This window comes from Microcebus murinus, chromosome 4, assembly GCF_040939455.1.
Source record: "Microcebus murinus isolate Inina chromosome 4, M.murinus_Inina_mat1.0, whole genome shotgun sequence".
NCBI lineage: Eukaryota > Metazoa > Chordata > Mammalia > Primates > Cheirogaleidae > Microcebus > Microcebus murinus.
The window spans coordinates 92,978,005-93,003,135 of record NC_134107.1 but is presented as its reverse complement, the minus strand read 5'-3'; the positions used below and the strand labels follow the sequence as shown (position 1 = coordinate 93,003,135).

Genomic DNA, 25,131 nt, shown 5'->3' with positions numbered 1-25,131 from the left:
AAGAAACTGAAACTGCAGCACGATGTGGAAGTCCAAGAGTTGGCTCTCCTGCCTTTCCTTGGAGAAGGGATTATTGTAAGAGATGTCACTCTGCCCTCAAGATATGGCTGAGGCCTGAATCTCAGACCCCGCTGTTCACTTAGGAACTCTTAAAAACAGATCCTCAAAAGCAATTTTAAGAGAGAAAGAGTTACATCACTTTTCTGTCTGTTGAGCTCTTTTCAGAAGTTGTGCAAAACGGAACTCCTACAGGGTGCCTGTTAGTGAAAGAACTCATAGGATTGATCTTTAACTGTCAACTAGGAAATTGCAGGATTCGATATTTTCCTGTTAATTTTGCGAGGCTGCCCCTTTCACTTAGTGGTTGACCAGTGACAAAATCCAAGTTCCTGGAGCTCTCTGCCCCTGGAGGGTCAAGGTTGGGGTGTCTCCTGCTCTCAGTGTTCTCCTTGACAACTGGTAGATTCCTATGCCCCTTGACACACGGTGATTTTAATATCATTCTTCTCTGAAATGCTTGCTCTTGGGCAATGCTTTCTGACTTTTCCAGAAGAATAAATGTTGCATTCACTACGGGATCCCAGAGAAGAGGTGTGTATGAAGTGGATGTGACCATGTCCCCAATCATAAGGAAGGGATCTGGAGCCTAGAGAAGTGTGTGTCTGTCAGTGTGTGTTCCAAGGCAGCTTTAAAGCCATGAGTGCTAGGAAGAAAGAGCCCAGTTTGTCCTCCACATGCTTCACTACAGAGGACAAAGTATCCTGTCAGCCAAGGTGAGGGGAGAACATGGGAGAGAGCATGGTAGTGAAGGTGGTTTCATCTCCTTCCTGTCTGGGTGACCAAGTTACCTGCCTTTGCCCTTGGCCCCATGGCTCCTACTTGAATGGTTGGTGGTGGAAAGAAGATTTGTAAATAGATATAAAAAAGCAACCCAAACAAAGGAACCATCTAAGTCCCAGGGATCAGCCAATTAATGAGCCTTCTCAGACGTCTGCAGCTCAGACTGTACCTCAGGGCCTGGGGCTTCCAGATGGAGGACAGAGAAGAGGGGCAGGGACAGGCACCGGACAGCTTCTGCAGACAGAGACCCAGGAGGGTGGTTTGGTCTCTGGGGTCAGAAGTAAATGGTGGGACATGGACTCCATCTGGAGTGTCCCCACAGGTGGGTTGTGGCAACTTCCTTCCCTCCCTTCTCTCTTCTCAAACCCGAAGTACCCCTTACTGTTGCCATCTCCTCCTCAGTTCTCTTTGATGGAAGAAACCTTCCCTATCCTTCTAAATTCAGACCCCGCAGCCCTGGATGGTTCTACCTCATTCCACCCACATCCACCCTCTCTTCCTCTGAAAAGATCTCCAGCCAGTGCATCCTTTGAGCTCCTCCCTAAGACACACACACACACCTGGTTCTTGGCCTCACCTTTGACCTGGACCTCTGATGGCTGCCACTGGATAAAGGCCAGAGCCTGGAGACCTGTGGGGCTGGTCTCTCTGGGTCTCCTGCAGGAATTGCCTCAGCCTGGTGAGGGACTGCAGGTAGGGAGGGTTAAGGTGTGGAAGGGGCTCAAGGGAGTTAGTGTCTGCCCAGGGGAGTGTGAGTCACTGCAGCATGAGGCTCTGGGAGCTTTGTTGATGAAGTTTCTTTCCTACTACAGGTCCTGAAACCCAGGGTTTGGAGCTGAAGCTCTCCCCAACCACACCCTGATTATAATGGAGTTGATGAAAGAGCATTTCAGATACCACAGGCCTGTCGTAGTGTGAAACACACTTGCCCGGAGATACAGAATGTGGCCACATCCTCTCTCAGCCTCCTGATTCAGCCTTGGGAACTGTTTCAGCAGAAGTATTGAGCCCACAGCCTTATCCAAGCTGCACTGTCTGTAGGGACAGCCCAACAACAAGGATCAGCAGCTGCAGGTAGAGCCATTCCGCCCTAGGGAGAGAAAAGAAGGGATCCCAAGTCCTGTGGTAATGTCTGAGAAGGGTGTGGCTGCTGGAGGTTGGCCATTGCATCCCCTGTCCCTAACACAGTGCCAGGTGCAAAGCAGGTTCTCAGGAAATAGTTGCTGGAATAGATCCTGGGAGTCTAGCTGAAAATTACACTCGGATTGAAGATGAGGGAATATCTTACTTCAGATTGCATAAGACTAAACGTATTCACTTCCAGGACAAGTGACTAATATGCCAGTCAAAAAGGTATTTCTCACTGTGTACAAAATGTGCTGATCCCCCCCTCTCTCCCTACTTTTAGACTCTAGAAGCCCCACGTTTCTTTGGAAATTCAAGAGAAAGTAGGAGCTCCAAGAGGGAGCGCCAGTAGTGCCATACTGGTTTTCTTGATGATCTAGCAAATGTTGGTGTTTCTTTTAAATTTTTTATTGACATAAATGTGCATTCAGAAAAGTGCACATACTGTGCAAATCAATAATCTTTACAACAAAATAAATATACCCCTGTAATAGAATCCATATCCAGAACGTTACCAGCACCCCAGCGGATCTGGCCGAGCTCCCTCCAAGTCACAGCCCACAAGGGCAATCACCATCCTCACACATACAGCATAGATTTATTTTATCTTTTGAATCATATATATATATATATATATGAATGTAATTATACAGCACCCATTCTTTTATACGTAGCTTCATTTTAGCTTCATAATGTTCACAACGCTACATATGTAAGATTCATCCTTATTTCTTGTAATTGTGATCCATTCATTGCCATTGCTATTTCACATTTCATTGTTTGGATATACTATAATTTATTATTATTGATATTTAGGTAATTTCTAGTTTGAGGCTATTAAAATATAAATAATTATTTCATAAATATATATAAATAATATCAAATATAGAGGTGGCTGTTATACCCCCTCGAAGATCATGGTGAACATTATCAGTCAGAGCTTCTATGAAATAGAAGCTTTCAAAATGTGTTCCCAGTGAAGCAACATTACCTGACAGTCTTGATCACACATATGTTCTTTATGCAATGAATATGAATATTCTTATATGTCTGTTCATGAACATATATGTATGTGTGTGTGTTCTACATGTATAATATATTTTGGAGGATAGGTCTCTAGGAGTATAATTGTTTTGTTCTATTATACCTTTGAACAAGTTTCATTTGAGATGAAACATAAAAGAAGTGACTATATTTCAATCTACTCTCTGGAAGATCCCACTGGTTGCTTGGGTCTTCTCATTCTCACTCAACATCCCCCATACCTGCCATGTCATATTTATTTCATACCAACTTTGTTCTAGCATCCCTAAGAGAAAGGTCATCCTCTTATTCTTTCATACCAACTTTGTTCTAGCATCCCTAAGAGAAAGGTCATCCTCTTATTCTTTCCAAAAAGAGCATAATGACATAGAACTAAAAGCAGAGGACAGAGAATCTAGATAAGTTTTCAACTACCTTAATTTTGTGGGATTTATTTTTAATATATAAGATATTCAAATTATACCAGTTGCCCTGGTATTCGGTTCTTTTTGGGAAACTCATCTGAATTCAGCAGATGATTAGTAAAAATGTATGGAGTGAATCGGGGAAACACTTGGTAGAGTGCACAAGGTAGTCAAAAAGTTCTTAAATAAGTTTTGGTCGAAATGAGTTAAAGACTTAAATGTAAGACCTGAAACCATACTACAAATCCTAGAAAACATGGGGGAAAAGCTCCTTGGCATTGATCTCAGAAATAATTTTTGGGATATGACACCAAAAGCAAAAATAAGTGGGACTATAGCAAACTAAAAATCTTTCGCACAGCAGAAGAAACATCAATGTCAAAAGAAACAATCAACAGAATGAAAAGGCAACCTAAAGAATGGAAGAAAATATTTGCAAACTGTGTATCTGATAAAAGGCTAATATTGAAAATGTATAAAGAACTCATACAAGTCAGGTATCAAGGTAGCATATAAGCCAATTTAAAAATAGGGAAAGTATCTACATAAACATTTTTCTAAAGAAGACATACAAATGGCCAACAGGTAGATGAAAAGGTGCTCAACATCACTAATCATCAGGAAAACAAATCAAAATCATCATGAAATATCACCTTACACCTATCAGAATGGTATCAAAAAGATACAATAGTATCTTTGATACAGTAGTATCAAAAAGATGAAACATAAGAAGAAACTTAAGCATTGGAGAAAAGGGAACCCTTGTACACTGTTACTGGGAATGTAAACTGGTACAACCATTATGGAAAACAGTATGGAGGTTCCTCAGTAAACTAAAAATAGAATTACCATATGATCTAGCAATCTCACTTCTCAGTATATATATCCAAAATGAGGATCTCGAAGAGATATCTGCACTCCCATGTTTTTCACAGTATTATTCACAATAATTAAGACATGGAAACAATCTAAGTGTTTGTCAATGGATGAATAGTTAAAATATTTTGGAATATTATTCAGACATAAAAAAGAAGGAAATCCTGCCATTTGCAACAACATGGATGACCCTTGAGGGCATTATGCTAGGTGAAATAAATCAGACAAAGAGTACAAATAACTCTGTTCTCTTTCTAACAGTAAATAAAAAAATAAAAATAGTCAACTCCTTCTGAACTCATCAGAAAAAAACTAAGTCCTGAATAATTCAACTTCCACACATTTGACTTCTTCCACTTTTCCCTCACTGAAAAATGGAAAAAGAATATATTCTAACAAACATGGTATTCTAAATTTAGTTTGTGTTTAACTGTTGGAAGAAGGGTTAGGAAAGAACTAACGTGCTCCTGCATTATTGAGTCATGCAAGAGGAACTTTTTACATATTTAATCCTTCCAACAATAAAATCAAAAGGCATTAATTACCTGAAGTTTAAGAAAAGGATCACTGATTTTCTAGATTTGAAAATAAATATCTTAATTGCAAAATTCCATGTTTTAAAAGTTCTGTTTTCATAAGTTTTGTAAATTTTTAAAAGAGGAAATGAGTATAAGTGATGGTTTGCTCCCTTAGTTGATATGCTGGTGGGAGGAGACTATCATAATGATGTAAATGTAAATAATCTCATTTATCAAAATCTAAATACGTTGGCATATCAAGTTACCTTGATATTTGGAGACACACATTATAGAGATGACATACTCCCCTTGGCCTTCACCAAAAGAAATCAAGTAGTAGAGATTTCATAGCATCTCAACTCTTACCTCCACAAGGTACCAAGTCTCTAACAAGTGATCCAGGTACACCCTTGCTTGTCACATAAAAATCCTCTTGAGAAATAAGGGAAGACTACCAGCAGTAATTCCAATTCTGTGTAATATTTAATATTGTCCTTTAAAATTCAAAACCTGTTGAATTTTTTTTTATCTCCTTTGATTCTATAACTTTCTTTTGAATTAGGAGAGGCAGAAATTATTATACCAAAATTTTAAACATGGTAAGGTGGAAAGGAAAGAAAAATTAAAAACATGTCTACTATTTACTTTGTATCATGTATATTCAAGGTCCTGTTTATACTTTATTTTTATCACAGCCCTATTATAAGGCATAATCCAGACATAAGAAATGTAAAGATTGTGGCATCCTCCTATATCTAATTCAAAATAAAATATATTTTAAATGATATCAAATGTATGTATATTGTTACATTAAGATAGATTCTAGATGTTTTTATTGTAATGCTGTAGGTAAGTTTATTGTAGGTAAAGTTTTCTCTTGGTTTAATTTGGTTACTGTGGTTTTGATATTCCTCTTTTTATGGTACCCTAAGTATATGCTAAGAGCCTCTGAGAGAATAAGTAAATTGCCCAAGGTCAAACACATTGTCAGTAAAGGTGGGATTCAAACCTAATTCTGATCCAAAAGCTCATATTCTTTCCTAAATACTACCCTTCTCAAGGTCACATGGGGATCTGACTTTCAAAGCCATAAACAAGTTACTTTGTTCACAGTCAGTGAAACTTTTAATTTATAAGTCTCTACAAAGTAAGCGGAAAAAAAATGAAGCCCTATATTGGTAAACATACCACCTGATCAGTCAAATTCAGCATTGTTTCCATGGTAAAGACAAAGTACTGAGCACACGCTCTCGAATCTGTCTAGTCTTGATACCATAAATGATGGGGTTCAGCATAGGAGGGGCCAACATGCAGACATTAGCCAGCAGAATGTGTGTGTGGAGAGGCACATGGTGCCCAAACCTCTGGGTAATTATGGTAAAAATGCCAGGCAAATAGAACATGGAAATGACCTCTAGGTGGGAGCCACCTGTGCCCAGAGCCTTTTGCCGAGCTCCTCGGGAGGGTAGGTGGAAGACTGCAAAGAGGATAAGGCTGTAGGAAACTAAGATGAACAAGGCATCTAGCACTACAGTAGAGAGGACAGACAAGCCATACCACACATTGACACGAATGTCAGCACAAGCAAACTTGGCCACAGCCATGTGCTCACAGCAGGTGTGTGGCAGCAGATTGCTACGGCAGAAAGGCAGTCGCTTCACCAGAAACACATCTGGGAGTATCACACGAAGCTTCTCAGGACCACAGCCAAGCCAACCCTTATGATTACTGACTGACTGAGCACTGTGGTGTAGTACAGCAGGTCACAGATGGCCACATAGTGGTCAAATGCCATTGCCAACATAATTCCTGATTCAGTGATGAAGGTAGCATGGATAAAGAAGATTTGTGTGACACAGCCATCAAGGGAGATCGTCCCAGCATGGAACCAGAATATGGCTAGGGCTTTGGGCACAGTGGTGGTGGACAGAATGAGGTCAGCCACAGCTAGCATCCAGAGGAAGGAGTACATGAATTTATGGAGGTTGCGTTTAGTGATGATGAAGATGAGGAGGCTATTCCCAAGGAGAGCGATAAGGTAGGAAATAAAGAAGGGGGGAGAGATCCATGTGTGCTGGTCTTCCAAGCCAGGGATGCCCAGCAGAATGAAGAGTGAGTGGCTGGTAGCAGTGTAGTTAGGAGTCGCCATGCCCAGGGCAGGTCACTTGTGTGTTGGTGTGCAGGATTTGGCAGTCACCTCTTCTCTCTTCCCAAAAAGCTGAAGGAGTTGGAGTAGGGTGGGAGGGAACAGATCATTTTTCCTTGGTTGGAGCAGTGAAAAGAGTCCTGGTCAGGAAGTCAAGAGTTGTGGGCTAAAATTCTTTGCCATTCTATTCACTAGCTACGTTGGTCTCAATAAAATTAGTCTCCTGCTCTGGGTCTCTCTTTATCACCTTAAAACTAAAGTTGGGGAAAGAATTGATTACATCATGTGTAATAGAGGCCCTCCAGCTCTAGAATATCATAGACCTTAGTCTCAGGTTGTTATAAATAGTTAAGAGCTATGAATAACAAATACAAATAGTTTCCAGTTTGAACACCAGAATGTAGCAAGCATCTCAAAAGGAAAATGGTAACTGAGTTGCCTATCAATTTAATAAACCTTACTGAGAACCTACTGTGTACCAAGCATGGCTTCTTGAAGACCTATGTGGGGGGGGGGGACAAACAGTCAAGCAAAATATCCCTCTTATATAACATGGACACGGTAGAGGAAAATCTAAACACAGGGAGCTGTGGGGACATGGAGAACTCCCTAGAAGATCAGAAAAGGCTTTTGAAAGATGCCACTTTGTTAAGGAATAAGTAAAAGCTTGCCAAGGAAAGGAATGTGATGATGGAAGAATTGGAATGAAGTCATGGAGATCCGAAAGAACGTGGAGTTTGAAGGAAACTGGAATGATTCAAGGTTAACAGCAAAGAGGACATGGCGGAGATAATAAAAGTGATAAAAAAAAATAATGCAGAGGAGTGAGGTAGGGGCCAAGTCACTAAGAGATCTGAGACTTTAGATTTATGTTGAAGTGGTAAGAGCCAGTGAAGTCTTTGTAGTAAGGGAATGGCGTGGTAAGGTCTGCATTTTAGGCAGCTCGCTGGCTTGCAGGATTGTGTAAGATGGATGGGGAGGGGAGGAGGCTGCAGAATGAGACAGTGGTCAGTTAGGAAGGGCGCTGTGCTGAGTCACCACAGCCTGAGGTAACTGTAGTTATCTCCCCATTTTACTGATAGGGGAGCACACAAAGCCTAGAGAGTTTAAGCAGCACCCCCACGCAAGGTCACCTGGCTTGCAAGTGGTGGAACTGGAATTTGGCTTTCCAGACTGGCCTCCGTCACTTCACGTCTTCCCTACTCCACCTTGCTTCCGTTCATCAGGTGATTGTGATTTCCTGATTGCTGATTCAGGGGGAAAAACAAAGTCATCTGTTGTTAATTCCCTTAAACTCCCACACCCTCACTCTGCCACCTACAAATTTGTTTTTATTCACACCATCTTTTCCCTCTTCCTCCTGTTTAAGGCTAAGCCTTCCATCTGTGCACTGGATCCCAGCACTTTCTTCTCTTTAAGTACCTCTCCCCATTAACCCGTCACTCTCCAGTAATTTCAGCCTCTCCCTCTCTGCTGGCTCCTTCTCCTTACTGCGTAAGTATGTCCCAGTGTCTCATCTCCCCTTCACCTGGGTTTCCCAGAGGAAGGGATGTGCTCTCTCTTCATCAGTTCTCTCACCTCCTTCTTCATCTTCACCCACTGCCAAGTATCTTGTAACCCCAGCATGCCACTGCAATTCCTTCTTGAAAATGATCTGTCACATGGCGATTACCAAATCTAATGGCACTTTTCTTTGCTTCTTATTCATAATCTTCAATTTCCATTATTAATACTTCTTAGTTTTATAATAGCAACTATAATATTAAATACCTACTGAGTGTTAGATATAATTATTATTTCTAATCCTCACAGGAAACCTGTGTCATTAAAACTATAGCTAGTTTAAGCACGAAAAAACTGACATTCAAATAATTTGTCCAAAGACAAACAACTTGTTAGCAGCTAGCCTATTTGAATCAAGACTATCTAGGGCCAAAGCTTCCATTAGTTTTTAAAACTTCCATTGTGTTATGTTGACTACCTAAACTACCTTCCTTGGGCTTCCACCCCACTCCCTTCCAATTCTCCTATTTCTGCCACAACTTCTAAAACATGTAAGACAATTTAATACAGGAAAAATGATAAGGGCTCTAAAGTCAGACCTACTTTGTTTCAATTCTAGCTCTGCTAGCTACACACACACACACACACACACACACTTCCATTCAGACACATATTTTCACACACACTCATTTATACAGCCATCATCACACATATTCACTTATGCAAATACTGATGAAGATTTATATGCTGACACACATTTTCACAATTCACGCAAATAGCTTTTCACTATGACACTTCACGCACATGCACTTTAAAACTTTCCCACACAAATTCACACAGTCATTAATTACTCAAATTCACTGTGACATAGATAATTTATGACTTATCTAAGTCATCTTATTATGATTCCCTCTTACCCCTGCCTCCAGTGTCACAGTCCCCTTACCCATGCCAGAAGAGAGGACTCTCACAGAAATGCAATTCACAGGGCAACACCCTTGCTTCACCAGTTCCAGTCTTGAACTGCCTAACCTCGAGTGAGAGATATAAAATATAAGTGCTGGTTGGGATTTAATTCCAGTGATCATCAAACTGCAGCCTGTGGGCTAAATCCTGCCCACCACCTGCTTTTGTAAACAAAGTTTTCTTGGGACGCAGCAATTCCCATTTGTTTACATATCATCTATGGCTGCTTTTATGGAACAGAATTGAATGGACCATATTTGAAGCCTAGGATGTTTACTCTGGCCCTCTACCAAAAATGTTTCCCAACTCCTGCTTTAATCCTCACACCAAACCTAGAATAATCTTGCCATGTAACTTACCATTTACAAGGGCCCCAGAAGGGAAGGCAATTTTCCCAACGTAGCAGAGGAAATGAGTTAAGGAAGTCTAGAAACAAGTCCTCTTGCCTCTCATTTCGCTAGTATCTCCACAATGCCACCAAGCTTCTGCGGAAACATTTGGTCTGTCCTCCCTGACTCTGCTCTCATAGAGAATTCCAAATAAAACCTCTATGGAGTGGCCAAATGTTGAAGGCAATCCATCATTGTTTCTCATCAATAAATTCAGTGTTTCTCCCACCTCCTTTATCCTCATGCTCAGTCATACCCCACAGTTCTTGCCCCAGGGCAGAAGGGCCCACAGAAGCTCCAGGCAATGCTGGTCAGCACCAACCTACACCTCTCCTCACCCTAAAGTGTCCATCACAGTCATCAGGAACTGCCAGCTGGAGCCATGCTCCTGCCTTGATCCCAGGTGTATCATCCCAGGTGTATCATCCTTGATCCCAGGCGTATCATCCTCTTCAATCCAGACTGCCAGAAGACACAGAAACAAAAGCACTTTAGGAGCTAGAATCCTACAGTTTCTTTCCAGCATTCTCCATTCATTTTCCACCCATTCAACAAATATGAGTTAAGTGCTAACTATTTTGACAGCACCATAATAAAATGTTGAACAAAGTCAGGTCCACTTAAAATGTATGTATGTTATTGTGTCTATAGAACTAATGCTTTGATTCTATCATCCAGTTATTACTGTGGAACATTTTCATTGATAACCCTCTGAACTTTTTTCTCCCCTGTTTTTGGATACTTATATTTTTGAGATCATTTTGTACATTTGGCATGCTCCTTTATTTAATTTCATAAAATGGGAATTTTCCATAATAATAAATGTTCTGTAAAACACATAGCTCCTTTATTTTTCCCCATTTCAAGAAAGTGTGTTTAGGCCGGGCACTGTGGCTCACGCCTGTAATCCTAGCTCTTGGGAGGCCGAGGCGGGCGGATTGCTCAAGGTCAGGAGTTCAAAACCAGCCTGAGCAAGAGCGAGACCCCGTCTCTACTATAAATAGAAAGAAATTAATTGGCCAACTGATATATATATAAAAAATTAGCCGGGCATGGTGGCGCATGCCTGTAGTCCCAGCTACTCGGGAGGCTGAGGCAGAAGGATCACTCAAGCCCAGGAGTTTGAGGTTGCTGTGAGCTAGGCTGACGCCACGGCACTCACTCTAGCCTGGACAACAAAGTGAGACTCTGTCTCAAAAAAAAAAAAAAAAAGAAAGTGTGTTTAAAAAAAATTTTTTATTGTGTATATTTAAGGTATACAACATGTTTTGGGGTACATATAGATAGTAAAATGGTTACTATTGTGATATCTCCACCATCTCACTTACCCATTTTTTTGTTTGTTTTTGTGGTAAGAGCAGCTAAAATCTACTCATTTAGCAGGAATCCCAAATACAGCATAATTTTATTACTACAAAGCTCCATTAATACAGCTTCATTTAGCTCCAGTCTAGCATGATGCCACCCACATAGTACTCTATGAATATTTCTTGAAAAAAATGATGAATAAATATTTCACATTAGTGATATACCACCATATGTACTGTTCCCCTATTGTTAAATGTTTATATAGCTTCCATTTTTCTCTATTAAAAATGTGCTATGGTGAACATATTTACATATAAACTTTTATAGGTATTCTGGATTATTTTAAATATTTGATAATCAAAAGAAGAAAATTATTAGGGCAATATTTCCATTTCCATTTCCACGTACACCCCCTCTCTAAACCTCCAACCTTGATCCCAGAACCTGTTTACTCATGGCAGAAAAGCTTGCCTCCTGAATCAGAATTGATTAGCTAGAAACCCACAAAGGTTCATGACACTAAATTTAAAAACACACTTTTATCTGCTCTCACCTATTCCTCCTTCCTTCTTGTTGGGGAAATTTATTTAGAGCTAAAATTTGCAGTAATTATATTATCTTGGAAAATGTTGTCTGAGAAATTAACCAACAACTGTCCCAGTGGAAAAATACATTGAGATGGTAAATAAGCTTATGAAAAGATGGTCAATATTATGATCATTAAGGAATTGCAAATTAAAACAATGAGATACCATTACACACCTATTAGAATGGCCAAAATCCAAAACATTGACAGCAACAGATGCTGGTGAGAATGCGGGTCAATGGAAATCCTTTTTCATTACTAATAGGAATGTAAAATGGTACAGCCACTTAGGAAGACAGCGTGGAAGTTCCTTACAAATCTATAAATATATAATGTACTGTATGAATCAGCAATTATGCTCCTTAGTATTTACTCAAATGAGTTGGAAATTTATGTACATACAAAAACCTGTACACAGACTTTTATTCATAATTGGCAAAACTTGAAAGCAACCAAGTTATCTTTCAACAGTTGAATGGATAAACTCTGGTACAGGTATACAATGGAATATTATTCAGCTATAAAAAGAAATGAGATATCAAGTCACGAAAGGACATGGAGAAACCTTAAATGCATATTGCCAAGTGAAAGAAACTAGTCTGAAAAGGCTACACACTGTATGATTCCAACCTTATGACATTTGGAAATAGCAAAACTATGGAGACAATAAAAAGATTAGTGGTTACCAGAGGGTCATGTGGAGGAAGGGAGGGATTAAGAGGTGAAGAACAGGGGATTTTTAGGACAACGAAACTATTCTGTACGATACTGTGATGGTAGATATGTGTCAATAAATATCCGTCAAAACCAATAGAATTGTACAACACAAAAAGTAAACTACAGGCTTTAGTTAATAATGTATCAATATTTATTCTCATTGTAACAAATGTACCACATTAATGCAAAATATTGATAATAGGGGAAGCTGTTGGGGGAGGGGAAGGAAAAGGAGGGCTTTATGAGAACTCAGTACTCTCTGCTCAATTTTTTCTGTAAACATAAAACTGCTCTGAAAAAATTAAAATTATTGATTTTGTAAAAAGCAATTCTTGAGTTTAGAAAACAAGATGGCAGACCAGAGACACCACCAGCCAGGGTGTCTCTGTCAAAAGGGGAAGTTTTAGCTGAAAGAGAAAACACAAACAGACAAACAAACATAGATTAGATGAGGGCCTGAAGGAAGGGTGCCTGAACCTACAGGAAACTCCACAAGAGGTTGTGGAGCAGAACTGGAAGGAGAAAGTCAGCTTCGGTGAGGATTAAGCCGAGAGAGGTTTGAAGACCAGCGAGAAGCGTAGGTGAAGCAGTTAACATCCACCTCCCTCGCACGTCAGACTGCTGGGGGCTCCTGAGCTGCTGGAAAGACCTTCTGCCCACGCGAGCCCAGAGACTGCTGCCACCAGAGAGCAGAGAGCTTCTTGAGGACAGGGCATCAGGCTCCCTGCCTCCTCCACCCAGAGCACCCCCCACCCCACAGACCCCAGCCAGAGGGCAGGTGCCATATTGCTTCTCTACCCACCAGGTGCCTTTGTCCTCCCTGGGGGCCTCGACCCCTCAGGTTTCACCTTGCTCATGCCCACACAGATATTTCCCAGCTCTGGCCAGACTGCAGAAGCCACAGGTGTCCACTGGGGCTCGGGTGATCTATGTGACTTCAAAGCCTGGTCATTCTGGGCGGACTGCCTCCTGGAGGAAGAGTTGAAGACAGCCATGTGAGGGGTCAAGTCATTGCGCACCTGCAAGTCCCCACACCCCCAGTGAAGCCGGAAGCAACATCCGGCTTCTGGAAACTGTTGCTTGCTTGCCTATGCCATGGAAACTGTTGCTTGCTTGCTTGTTTGCGCCAACTTTGCATTGTTTGAACCCCTGTATAGTGGGGCTACCAGCCAACCAATCATGTTAAAGGTCAATGCATGATCCACGCGTGATCAGCCACTGCATAGCGTATGCACCATAGGGATAAAAGGCACGCTGCAACCCCTGTCGGAGTCCTTGCCTACCAGAGTGGCCACTGCGTTGGTGCTCAAGGCTTGGACCTTGGCTAGCCAGAAAATAAACTCCTCTTGTGTGTTTGCATCCTCGGTGTCTCTGTCTCTCTGTTGGGTAGGGTGGTGAGAGGTAGTCGACTCCCAACAGCCAGAGCGTGGACTTTCCTCTACCTAGACTCTTTATCTTCCCTTCCCCTCCTCCACCCGCAGCTGCCAACAGAAATAATTGAGCCACCACACGGAGGCTTCCACAGGGAACAGAGCTCAGACCTGTACTTTTGGGGTCTTGCAGCAGACTGAGGGGTGCTCAGTCTGTGAGCTCCTTGCCCACTGGCCCTCCCTGGTGCTGCTTGGCTGGCAACTTCAGCAGAGCGGGCAAACCCCAAGGTGAAGGGACATTGAACCAACTTGGGCACACCCTGGGTGACTTGGGACCAGCCTCACTTTCCCTGGCATGATCAGGGATTGATCTGTAGGGGCCAGGGAATGAATGTGCAGGCCAGAACCCATACCCCCTCATCTTGATAGCATAGCCTGGGGGCACAGAGGAGATGCTGTGAATTCGTCTCTCCAGGTGTGGGAGCCTGCAGGGGCAGATGTGGGGAGAGTGCACTCTGGGTCCTAGCTGCAGCATGCTCACGGGGTACCCCTTCACCCACAGGACGACCAAGCTCCCAGCTCAGGGCAGGAAACCTCCCCGTCCACCTCACAGTCCCGGGGAGGCTCAGCTGGCTCTAGGCCCTGCCTGCCATCAGAGCCCTGGGAGAAAACATGGAATGAGGAGGATGGAAAGGAGCGAGGCCTACTCCATACTGCCAGACTTCAGGTCTCAGACAACCCCACCTCCACAGGCATTCTTTCTGATCAAGTGGGGCAACTTCAGCCCCTCCCTAGAAGACTTGCCAAGAGGCAGGGAACAGACATTTGACCCCCTCTAAGGGCATTTGTGGAGCTTGAGGGCAGGCTCACACAACCCAGCCATACCCAGCCTCACTCCCCCACCTGCCCTTGCTGAGGTGGAGAATAAGCACACACCTGGAAGTCCCAGAGCCCCACCCACCACCTGGGGCATTAGAATGCTTCTCCTGAGGAACTAGATCTGGTCACAGGACCCAAAAACAACATTGCAGCTTGTTCCTCCTGGCAAGCATCACCTACTAACAGGGAGGTCAATTTGCACACCTTTTTATTGCATTTACTGACACATCATACAGAGTGTGGTGGATTCTCATCCACAAGCACCACCTACTGGCTCAGAGATTAAACTGGGCATGCCGTCATCTAAACAAAAGAAAATCCAAAAGTAAGAAGTAACAGCTGCTCCAGATGAAAAGGAATCAGCAAAAGAATTCCAGAAGTATGAAGAATCAAAGTGAAAGGACACCCCCAAAAGGGAACCCCAGCTCTCTAGCAAAGGATACCAACCAAAATCAGAATATTGAAATGACAGATGGAGAATTTTGAACATGGATTGTAAAGAAACTCAATGAAATGCAAGATAAAATGGAAAACCAATACAAAGAAACCACAAAAACAGGCCGGGCGCGTTGGCTCACGCCTGTAATCCTAGCACTCTGGGAGGCCGAGGCGGGCAGATTGCTCGAGGTCAGGAGTTCGAAACCAGCCTGAGCAAGAGTGAGACCCCATCTCTACTATAAATAGAAAGAAATTAATTGGCCAACTAATATATATATATAAAATTAGCCGGGCATGGTAGCACATGCCTGTAGTCCCAGCTACTCGGGAGGCTGAGGCAGAAGGATTACTTGAGCCCAGGAGTTTGAGGTTGCTGTGAGCTAAGCTGACGCCATGGCACTCACTATAGCCTGGGCAACAAGAGAGACTCTGTCTCAAAAAAAAATAAAATAAAATAAACCACAAAAACAATGCAGGAAATGAATGAAAAATTCACTAAATAAACTGAAATATTAAAAAAAAATCACATTGGCACCAGATCCTGACTGGAATCTGACTACTATAAACATTTGAGGCATTTAAAGGGGCTCGTTCATGCCTTCTATCATGATCCTTTATACCTCCCATTCTATAGTAGTCATTATTGTGGAATTATTGTGCTTCAGTGTGCTGGATTATGAGAATGCACAAACTAAAGAAAGACCATTCTCAGACTTCAGACAGAACATGAGAATTGGGGAACATGGACTGGTAATCAGATGTGCTCATATCTACAAGTTAGGTGCTCAGATGTTAGACTCCTTGTGAAGGCAGAGGGAAAGGAGTGCCCTGTGGATGGGTCAGTCAGACACATTCCTGACATCCTGGCCACTGTGAGAGTGCCCTGAGTTGGGGCAGTTAGCTCAGCAGCACAAATCAGGGGCACAGAGGGGACTTCTCCAGGGTGCTGAAGGTGCGTGGATCAAGGCTGCAGAAACCTTCCAGGGCATTTGAGAACATCATTAACCACTTAGGGACCAGATGAACGTGCACAGCGACTTCAGCTGACAGCCGTGATATGAAAGGTGCACAGCCAAACATCAACTTTAACAGACAGCCGTGATATGACTTTTCTAATTTTTCATTTATCAAAATAAAATTGTGAACATTTAAAAATAACATAATGAAAACATATATGTATATGTTACCTATTCTGATTTACATTACAAGTAAAGCTGCCTGTAAAGTAAAACAAGCTTTCAGTGCTTTAAAGCTTTCCTCATCACACAAGAGCAAAACGGATTCATTGTCAATGCCCAGCACAAACTATCGTAGGGACTATGAGTGCCGGCTGTGGGCAAGGATTTGCAACCGGTGAGCGCCACACCGAAGTGGTTAAAGTGATCTTGAGTTATACAAGCATTATTCTAGTTCATACAACTTCACTCAGTGAATGGCAACCTCTTCAGTCTGTGTAATCTAGTACACAGACTGAAGAGCTTGTGTAGACTGTGCAGATCAACGTCTGTAAACTGGTCCTCTTCAGCTTTCCTTTTAACTTAGTTACGTTCTCTTTGCTTTGTCTTGATCTCCCTTCCCTGCTATTACATTGTCAGCATAGTGCTGCACACAACTAGTTAGCACCCTCTTACGGCATTTTCATATTTACTTTTATTTCTTCTACATCCCTCAGGAGGGTGCCTTTCCTCAGGGAATTATATATTCTCGTGCTGGTGGTGTCGTCACAGGCTGACTTGGCAATAGTTATTGTCCACTGCAGGCACATCCTCACAAGCCTCTGCTGGGCCCCATCCACATAATTTCATTCTCAACGCACTTTCAGTCATTTTTTTAATGGTAGTATAAAAACAGGAGTGAATTTTGCTGGAAAATTAAATTTTCTGAAAATTAAAGTTGCAGAGAGTAAAACCTGACAGGCAAGGGAATAAATGATCATTTGTACTTAGTACTGTGTGCTAAACGCTGAGCCAGGCACTGAATAAATGCAAGATGCAGACGGTAGTTTAGTGTTCCTCCATCCATTAGGTCTCTGAACCTCTCACTACCTGTGCTCTGCACCGAGCTCATCTCCTGCAAATAGATATCAGGTTCAACAACCAACAGAAGACAGTGTGAGAGAGGGGAGAACTCACAGTTTAGACCTGAGAGTAAAAAAATAATCCTTTCATGGACTATTTACGTTTCTTTGAATCAATAATGAGTTCTCTGTCATTAAATTGTCTGTATTTCTTCTAGAATCTGAAGCAGTTTAACTTTTGAATCTCTTGTACCACCGGTCCTTAGTATTTAGGCGCATTTGCCCTCTTTCCATGTTAGCACCAGGCTCTTCGCTGTGTGGACACCAGCCCCCAGCTGGCAAGCTCCTTAGACAACAGAGCCATTTCTCACCTTCTCAGCCCTCAGCTGGCCCGGATACTGTGTGCACAGTGTGTTAAGTAAGTCTTTACCAGAATTTTACATTTATAGACTAAAGAAACATTAATAAAGAAACAAATATAAAGAATGATGGAGCCTCACCTGTAAAGAATTATAACACTTCTCTAGAATTATTTACACTATCTCTTCTGTGGTAAAGGGGATTGGGCATGGCTACCTGCTCAGGGGCTGCCTGTATTGGACTTTGCACCTCAAACCTCACCCCAACTCCAGTCAGAAGACCTCATCCATATCATGAGTTCAGAAAAGTCTCTTTCCTTTGACCCATTTTACAGATTTTAATTTATGTGTACTTAATTTAGAAAAGACTCAAATCTTAGCTGTCCTTTAGAGAACAGTAAAAAGATTGTTAAGTCTCAAATTCCTGTTCTAGAATATAATAGCATTTTGGAATAACATCTGCTACCTTTGTTGTTCCATAATAATATTTTTACGTCAATGACTTACATTGAGAAGATAATTTAACTGGTTGCTTTCTTTTTTCTTTTTTTTTTTTCTTTTGAGACAGAGTCTCACTTTCTTGCCCAGGCTACAGTGAGTGCCGTGGCGTCAGCCTGGCTCACAGCAACCTCAATCTCCTGGGCTCAGGGATCCTACTGCCTCAGCCTCCTGAGTAGCTGGGACTACAGGCATGCACCACCATGCCCAGTTAATTTTTTTTGTATATATATTTTTAGTTGGTCAATTAATTTCTTTCTATATTTTGGTAGAGACGGGGTCTTGCTCAGGCTGGTTTTGAACTCCTGACCTCAAGCAATCCGCCCGCCTCAGCCTCCCAGAGTGCTAGGATTACAGGCGTGAGCCACCGAGCCCAGCCAATTGGTTGCTTTCTTGATCCTATTTCACTTTGATAGTAGTACATCAATATATCAATTTCTCCTACTAGTGAAGAAAACATAACTGTTTCTGTGGATTCCAGTGTTTACCATCTTTTCCCTTGTTATATATCCTCCACTCAGCTGCAAATTTAATCTGTCCAAAAGACTTTCCATTTCCTAATGTTTTATCTGAAAAGACAGATTGTTTAAGGATGTAACATCCTTCCAATCATGTTGTAAACACAATCTCTTAACTCAAACTTCCTGTGATGAAATCAAGTAAATATAAGGTGTAGTTTGTTAGTTTTTTGTCCTTTTATACATTTTTATTATATATAACTAGTTAAGATATACAACATGATGTTTGAGATACATAAATATAATGAAATTATTACTACCATCAAGCAAATTAACATACCCAGCATCTCTAATAGTTACCTTTTTGTGTGTAGCGAAAACACACAAAATCTTTCTTATCAAAGTGTTGATATATAATATAATATTATTAAGTATAGTTGTAAGTATAGTCATTACAGTTTGAAACGATTGTGCGCTCGACATAGATTGCAGAGAGGTCAATGGAAACAAGTGAGATTAGGGTTGATGCAACCGTTGGTGAATCCGTGAGCGATGGAAGCCATTTCTGTGGTTTGTGAAATCAAGGAATAAACACTGCCAAAGCAAAAATTGTAAAGAGCCCCTCTCACCACTACCTAGTTCAAAGCCCCCATGAGACATAAGGCAGGCTTGTGGAGCAATGTCACAGGGCATGGTTTCCTGTCTTGCATCTGTATGATTACCATGTGCTTTGTGAGTTTTTGTCTTTGCACAATTTGTGTCTGTTCTTTCACCGAGTGATAAGATGGGTCCTTCTCCAACCCGCTGACTGCGGTGTGGAGAGGCCGGGTGGCCAGAGCGCACCCCAGCAGCTCAGAGCTCCAGGCAGTAATCCAGCCTGGGTAGGATGCCGTTCCTCCGCGAGGGCTGGTCACACGCACCTGTCCTCACTCAGGCTGAGACCAGGGAGGTACACCCATGCGCCTGAGCGCACACCTTTGGTACCAGGGGGGAAACCAGAGTACCAAGAGCACATTTCCTCAGACGTGGGGACAACACGCAGACGCCACGAAGATGCCACGCAGATTACCCAGGTGGAAATGAATATTTTTATTCTCATTCATGGTTTATAAGTCCATGTTATGGGAGAATCTGCTGTATTTGCCAAGTAAGACTCACCTTAATTAAAAGAGGCACGAAAGAGTACAACGTCTTCTCCACCGATAGATTTTGTCCCAGCATCATTTCAGAGCGACATAACTTTCTATCCTCAGCATTCAGAACCGGGTTAAGCTTGTATCATCTGCTTAACACTTTCTGCAAAGTAACAGAGGACAAACAATTTTAAATATACTATATTTTGGCATGGATTCCCTTGAGGAGCCTATCAAATTCACCTCTGCCAGATGCAGAAAGTGCTGTGCTGCCCGACTCCTCAAGTGCCGGCAGCAGGGGTGTCCTCTGGCATGGGGTTTGCCCTTGTATCGGTGACCAATTTTGTGAGTTCTGGACTAAAGTAGGTACCGTCTTGCTAGGGTCTCCACAACTGCATTTGTCTGTTAGGTAATCATGGGGTATTACCGGAAGCAACGATACCTGTAATTGATCCTTCAACCGGATGAGGGCTCGGGAACTACACAAAGATTTGGTCCAAGTCCATGGCCAAGGTCATGGGAGAGCCCCGAGACCTGCCCGCAGGTGGCTTAATTGTCCTGGCCACTAAGAACAGCAGGCTTCCCATTCCCCCCACTCTCCACCCCACTCCACCCTCATGCATGGTGCAAATCCAGGGGGCAAACTGCAGCTGGAATAAATGCCCACAGGGTGCTACCACCCTTGCCCGAGGGAACTAGAGGCTTGGTTGATTGAGTCACTTTGACTGTTCTCATGAGTTTAGGGTGGGGGTGAGAGCTCATTAGCATAATCCCATGAGGGAAGGAGTCCCGAAGTCTCCGCCCTCTCCACCAAGGGACTCCATATAACAGCCTGTTTCCTGCTCTTCCACATTCGCGCGGTGGGAAGAGCTGCACCTAGGAGGGCAGGTCCAGCTCCGGGATCCCTGGAGACGCCGCCGCTGTCAGGTCTCCCCGAGTGTCCAGCGGCCCCACGATGAGCTCAGCCCCGCTCAGGGTTGCCGTGGTGTGCATGAGGAACATCAACAGGAGCATGGAAGCCCACAGCATCCTCAGGAGTAAAGGCATCAACGTCCGTTCCTTTGCAGCCGGATCGTGTGTCAAGCTCCCGGGACGCAGACCCCATCTGCCCGTGGTTTATGATTTTGCCACAACCTATCGACAGATGTACGACGACCTGGTCAGGAAAGACAGAGAGTTCTACACACACAATGGCATCTTACACATCTTGAGAAGGAACGAGAGGATCAAGGCCCGTGCAGAGAGGTTTCAGGAGTGCACCGACTGCTTCGACGTCATCTTCACCTGCGAGGAGAGTGTCTACGACAAGGTGGTGGAGCACCTGTGCTCCAGGGAAGAGGAGACCCTGCAGCCGGTGCACGTGATCAACGTGGAGGTGGAAGACGACCCGGAAGGTGCCATGCTGGGGGCGTTCCTCATCTGCGAGCTGTGCCAGGGCCTGCAGCAGCTGGCCGACACGCAGGACCAGATGGGCCGGATGCTCCTGCAAGTGGAGGAGAGAACGGGGAAGAGTTTTCTTCACACCGTCTGCTTCTACTGAAGATCTCGGCTGGTGGCGGCTCCTTCCTCCCTAGGGACTCAGGCGTGGAGCTCGGGCCGCTGCGCATGTGCGGCGAGAAGCATCTTGAGAGACGCTCAGGGCTCCTGTGTGACTCTGGGCACATCAGAGGACCGGGGGACGTGAGCGAGAAGACTGTTCCACAGGACAGGATGGGAGGACCACTCACAGCCATGGAGGTGCTCGAAACGTGCCCGGCATCTCACAGGGAGAGCATCTGAAGAAGTGAGCGGATGCCCCGATGCTTTGGCGGGGCAGTCCCCAGCATGCCGGCCTTTCTGGGAAGGGCCGACCGCGGCTGGGAGGGGCGTGATGGGTGAGTGATCTGTGTGAGAATATCCAGCAAGGGATGACCTCGCGTCGCCCATCAGTTTTAGACAAAGTCCTCTTGGCTCGGGGTGACTGAGAAATTAATGTCCAGGCTGCCTTTCCTTTGAGGAGAGAGGCTCCACTGCCCTTTGAGCTTGGGAATGTTTCATGGCTTGTACGTTTTATGTCTATCTCTGTATATGTAGTTTCTTTATGTTTCCGAGAGAGGCTGATTTGGTTTGTGAAAGCCAAGGTGGAGAACGGACTGCATATCAGGGCCAACGTCTTGGAATTATCTTTCCGGTAAAGGAACAACAATGATATAAAATAAAATTAAAAATTATCGTTTCAATGAAAGTTTTGTGAATTTTTGTTTTTCTCTGTCTCTCCTTTCCTTCCCTTCTCTTTCCTGAGACTGCATCCGTTTCTGTCGCCAGGCCTAGAGTGCCGTGGCGTCACCACAGGTCACCGCAACCTCAGCCTCTTGGGGTGTAGCGATCTCCCAGCCTCAGTCGCCCCCAAGTAGCTCAGAGGACAGACACCCAGCACCATGCCCAGCTCAGTTGGGAATTTTTTCTTTTCTCTCTGTAGAAGTAGGGCCTTGCCGTGGTGCCCGGGCTGACCTCCAACTCCTGGCCTGAAGCAATCCTCCCACCTCACCCTCCCAGGGTGGCAGGATCACAGGCGTGAGCCATTGTACCCCGGCCAGGGCCCTTGTTTCAGAGCTTTGGTGTGCATCACAGTTAGTTGGATGGCTCCATTGAAACAACAGACCTCTGAGCATCCCAGCTAGAGTTTTCGATTCAGTGGTTTGGGATCCAAATTTGCATTTTCTACAAGTTCCCAAGTGATGCCAGTGCTGCTAGTCTGAGTCCACGCTTTGAGGAGCCTTCAGGTGTTTACTGATTGAGACATAGAGTAACTGTAACTCTGAGTGAAACGATGTATCACAAGACTCATTTCAGCACAGGCTAATTGATGTAAGGAAGAGTCGAGTTCTCATGACCTATCTCTGGCCACAGAAACCTCTCCAAACTTGTAAGGACCCCAAAGCCTCCCGAACATTACCCTTTGAAATAAATCTGTGCTCTATGTAGATTTCATAGAGGTCAATACAATCAAGTGAGATCAGTATTCATGCAACCATTGGTGAATCGGTCAGCGATGGCAGTCGTTACAGTGGTGGGGGTTGGAATCAAGGAATAAAAGAGGGTGCTAAGCAAAAATTGTAAAGAGCTCCTCCCACCGCCACCTAGTTCAGAAGCCACCATGATGAGAGCCTTCTGGAACAATAGCACAGGGCATGGTTTCGTGTCTTGCATTTGTATATTTACCATGTGCTTTGTGAGTTTTTGTCTTTGCACAATTTGTGTCTGTTCTTGCACCGAGTGATTCGACGTGTCCTTCTGCAACCCGCTGACCGCGGTGTGGAGAGGCCGGGTGGCCAGAGCGCACCCCAGTAGCTCACAGCTCCAGGCAGTAATCCAGCCTGGGTAGGATGCCATTCCTCGGCGGGGGATGATCACACGCACCCATCTTCACTCGGGCTGAGAGCAGGGAGGCACGCCCATGCGCCTGAAGGTCCACCTTTGGGACCAGGGGGGAAACCAGAGTACCCAGAGCACATTTCCTCAGACGTGGGGACAACACGCAGACGCCACGCAGATGCCACGCAGATTACCCAGGTGGAAATGAATATTTTTATTCTCATTCATGGTTTTACAAGTCCATATTATGGGAGAATCTGCTGTATTTGCCACGGAAGACTCACCTTAATTAAAAGAGGCACGAAAGAGTACAACGTCTTCTCCACCGATAGATTTTGTCCCAGCATCATTTCAAAGCGACATGACTCTCTATCCTCAGCATTCAGAACCGGGTTAAGCTTGTATCATCGGCTTAACACTTTCTGCAAAGTAACAGAGGACAAACAATTTTAAATATACTATATTTTGGCATGGATTCCCTTGAGGAGCCTCTCGAATTCACCTCTGCCAGATGCAGAAAGTGCTGTGCTGCCCGACTCCTCAAGTGCCGGCAGCAGGGGTGTCCTCTGGCATGGGGTTTGCCCTTGTATCGGTGACCAATTTTGTGAGTTCTGGACTGAAGTAGGTACCGTCTTGCTAGGGTCTCCACAACTGCATTTGTCTGTTAGGTAATCATGGGGTATTACCGGAAGCAACGATACCTGTAATTGATCCTTCAACCGGACGAGGGCTCGGGAACTACACAAAGATTTGGTCCAAGTCCATGGCCAAGGTCATGGGAGAGCCCCGAGACCTGCCCGCAGGTGGCTTAATTGTCCTGGCCACTAAGAACAGCAGCCTTCCCATTCCCCCCACTCTCCACCCCACCCCACCCTCATGCATGGTGCAAATCCAGGGGGCAAACTGCAGCTGGAATAAATGCCCACAGGGTGCTACCACCCTTGCCCAAGGGAACTGGAGGCTTGGTTGATTGAGTCACTTTGACTGTTCTCATGAGTTTAGGGTGGGGGTGAGAGCTCATTAGCATAATCCCATGAGGGAAGGAGTCCCGAAGTCTCCGCCCTCTCCACCAAGGGGACTCCATATAACAGCCTGTTTCCTGCTCTTCCACATTCACGCGGTGGGGAGAGCTGCACCTAGGAGGGCGGGTCCAGCTCTGGGATCCCTGGAGACGCCGCCGCTGTCAGGTCTCCCCAAAGTGTCCAGCGGCCCCACGATGAGCTCAGCCCCGCTCAGGGTTGCCGTGGTGTGCATGAGGAACGTCAACAGGAGCATGGAAGCCCACAGCATCCTCAGGAGTAAGGGCATCAACGTCCGTTCCTTTGCAGCCGGATCGTGTGTCAAGCTCCCGGGACGCAGACCCCATCTGCCCGTGGTTTACGATTTTGCCACAACCTATAGACAGATGTACGACGACCTGGTCAGGAAAGACAGAGAGTTCTACACACACAATGGCATCTTACACATCTTGAGAAGGAACGAGAGGATGAAGGCCCGTGCAGAGAGGTTTCAGGAGTGCACCGACTGCTTCGACGTCATCTTCACCTGCGAGGAGAGTGTCTATGACAAGGTGGTGGAGCACCTGTGCTCCAGGGAAGAGGAGACCCTGCAGCCGGTGCACGTGATCAACGTGGAGGTGGAAGACGACCCGGAAGGTGCCATGCTGGGGGCGTTCCTCATCTGCGAGCTGTGCCAGGGCCTGCAGCAGCTGGCCGACACGCAGGACCAGATGGGCCGGATGCTCCTGCAAGTGGAGGAGAGAACGGGGAAGAGTTTTCTTCACACCGTCTGCTTCTACTGAAGATGTCGGCCGGTGGCGGCTCCTTCCTCCCTAGGGACTCAGGCGTGGAGCTCGGGCCGCTGCGCATGTGCGGCGAGAAGCATCTTGAGAGACGCTCAGGGCTCCTGTGTGATTCTGGGCACATCAGAGGACCGGGGGACGTGAGCGAGAAGACCGTTCCACAGGACAGGATGGGAGGACCACTAACAGCCATGGAGGTGCTCAAAACGTGCCCGGCATCTCACAGGGAGAGCATCTGAAGAAGTGAGGGGATGCCCCGATGCTTTGGCGGGGCCCTTCCCAGCCTGCCGGCCTTTCTGGGAAGGGCCGACCGCGGCTGGGAGGGGCGTGATGGGTGAGTGATCTGTGTGAGAATATCCAGCAAGTGATGACCTCGCGTCGCCCATCAGTTTTAGACAAAGT

General features: G+C 44.7%; 2 protein-coding genes across 2 annotated transcripts; both read left to right on the top strand.

Annotated features, from left to right (window-relative positions):
- Positions 1 to 20,529: 20,529 nt before the first annotated feature.
- Positions 20,530 to 21,114, top strand: LOC142870500 (RNA polymerase II subunit A C-terminal domain phosphatase SSU72 like protein 6-like). The gene has a single exon (XM_076001317.1). The coding sequence runs from the start codon at positions 20,530 to 20,532 to the stop codon at positions 21,112 to 21,114; it is 585 nt and encodes a 194-aa protein (XP_075857432.1).
- A 3,030-nt stretch (positions 21,115 to 24,144) lies between these two features.
- LOC142870499 (RNA polymerase II subunit A C-terminal domain phosphatase SSU72 like protein 6-like) lies at positions 24,145 to 24,729 on the top strand. Its single transcript, XM_076001316.1, has one exon. It carries the CDS (start codon positions 24,145 to 24,147, stop codon positions 24,727 to 24,729), a length of 585 nt encoding a protein of 194 aa, XP_075857431.1.
- The last annotated feature ends 402 nt before the right edge of the window (positions 24,730 to 25,131 follow it).

Excerpts from the sequence above, each read along its gene's own strand:
- LOC142870500 (XM_076001317.1), top strand. The coding sequence starts at position 20,530 with ATGAGCTCAGCCCCGCTCAGGGTTGCCGTGGTGTGCATGAGGAACATC.
- LOC142870499 (XM_076001316.1), top strand. The coding sequence starts at position 24,145 with ATGAGCTCAGCCCCGCTCAGGGTTGCCGTGGTGTGCATGAGGAACGTC.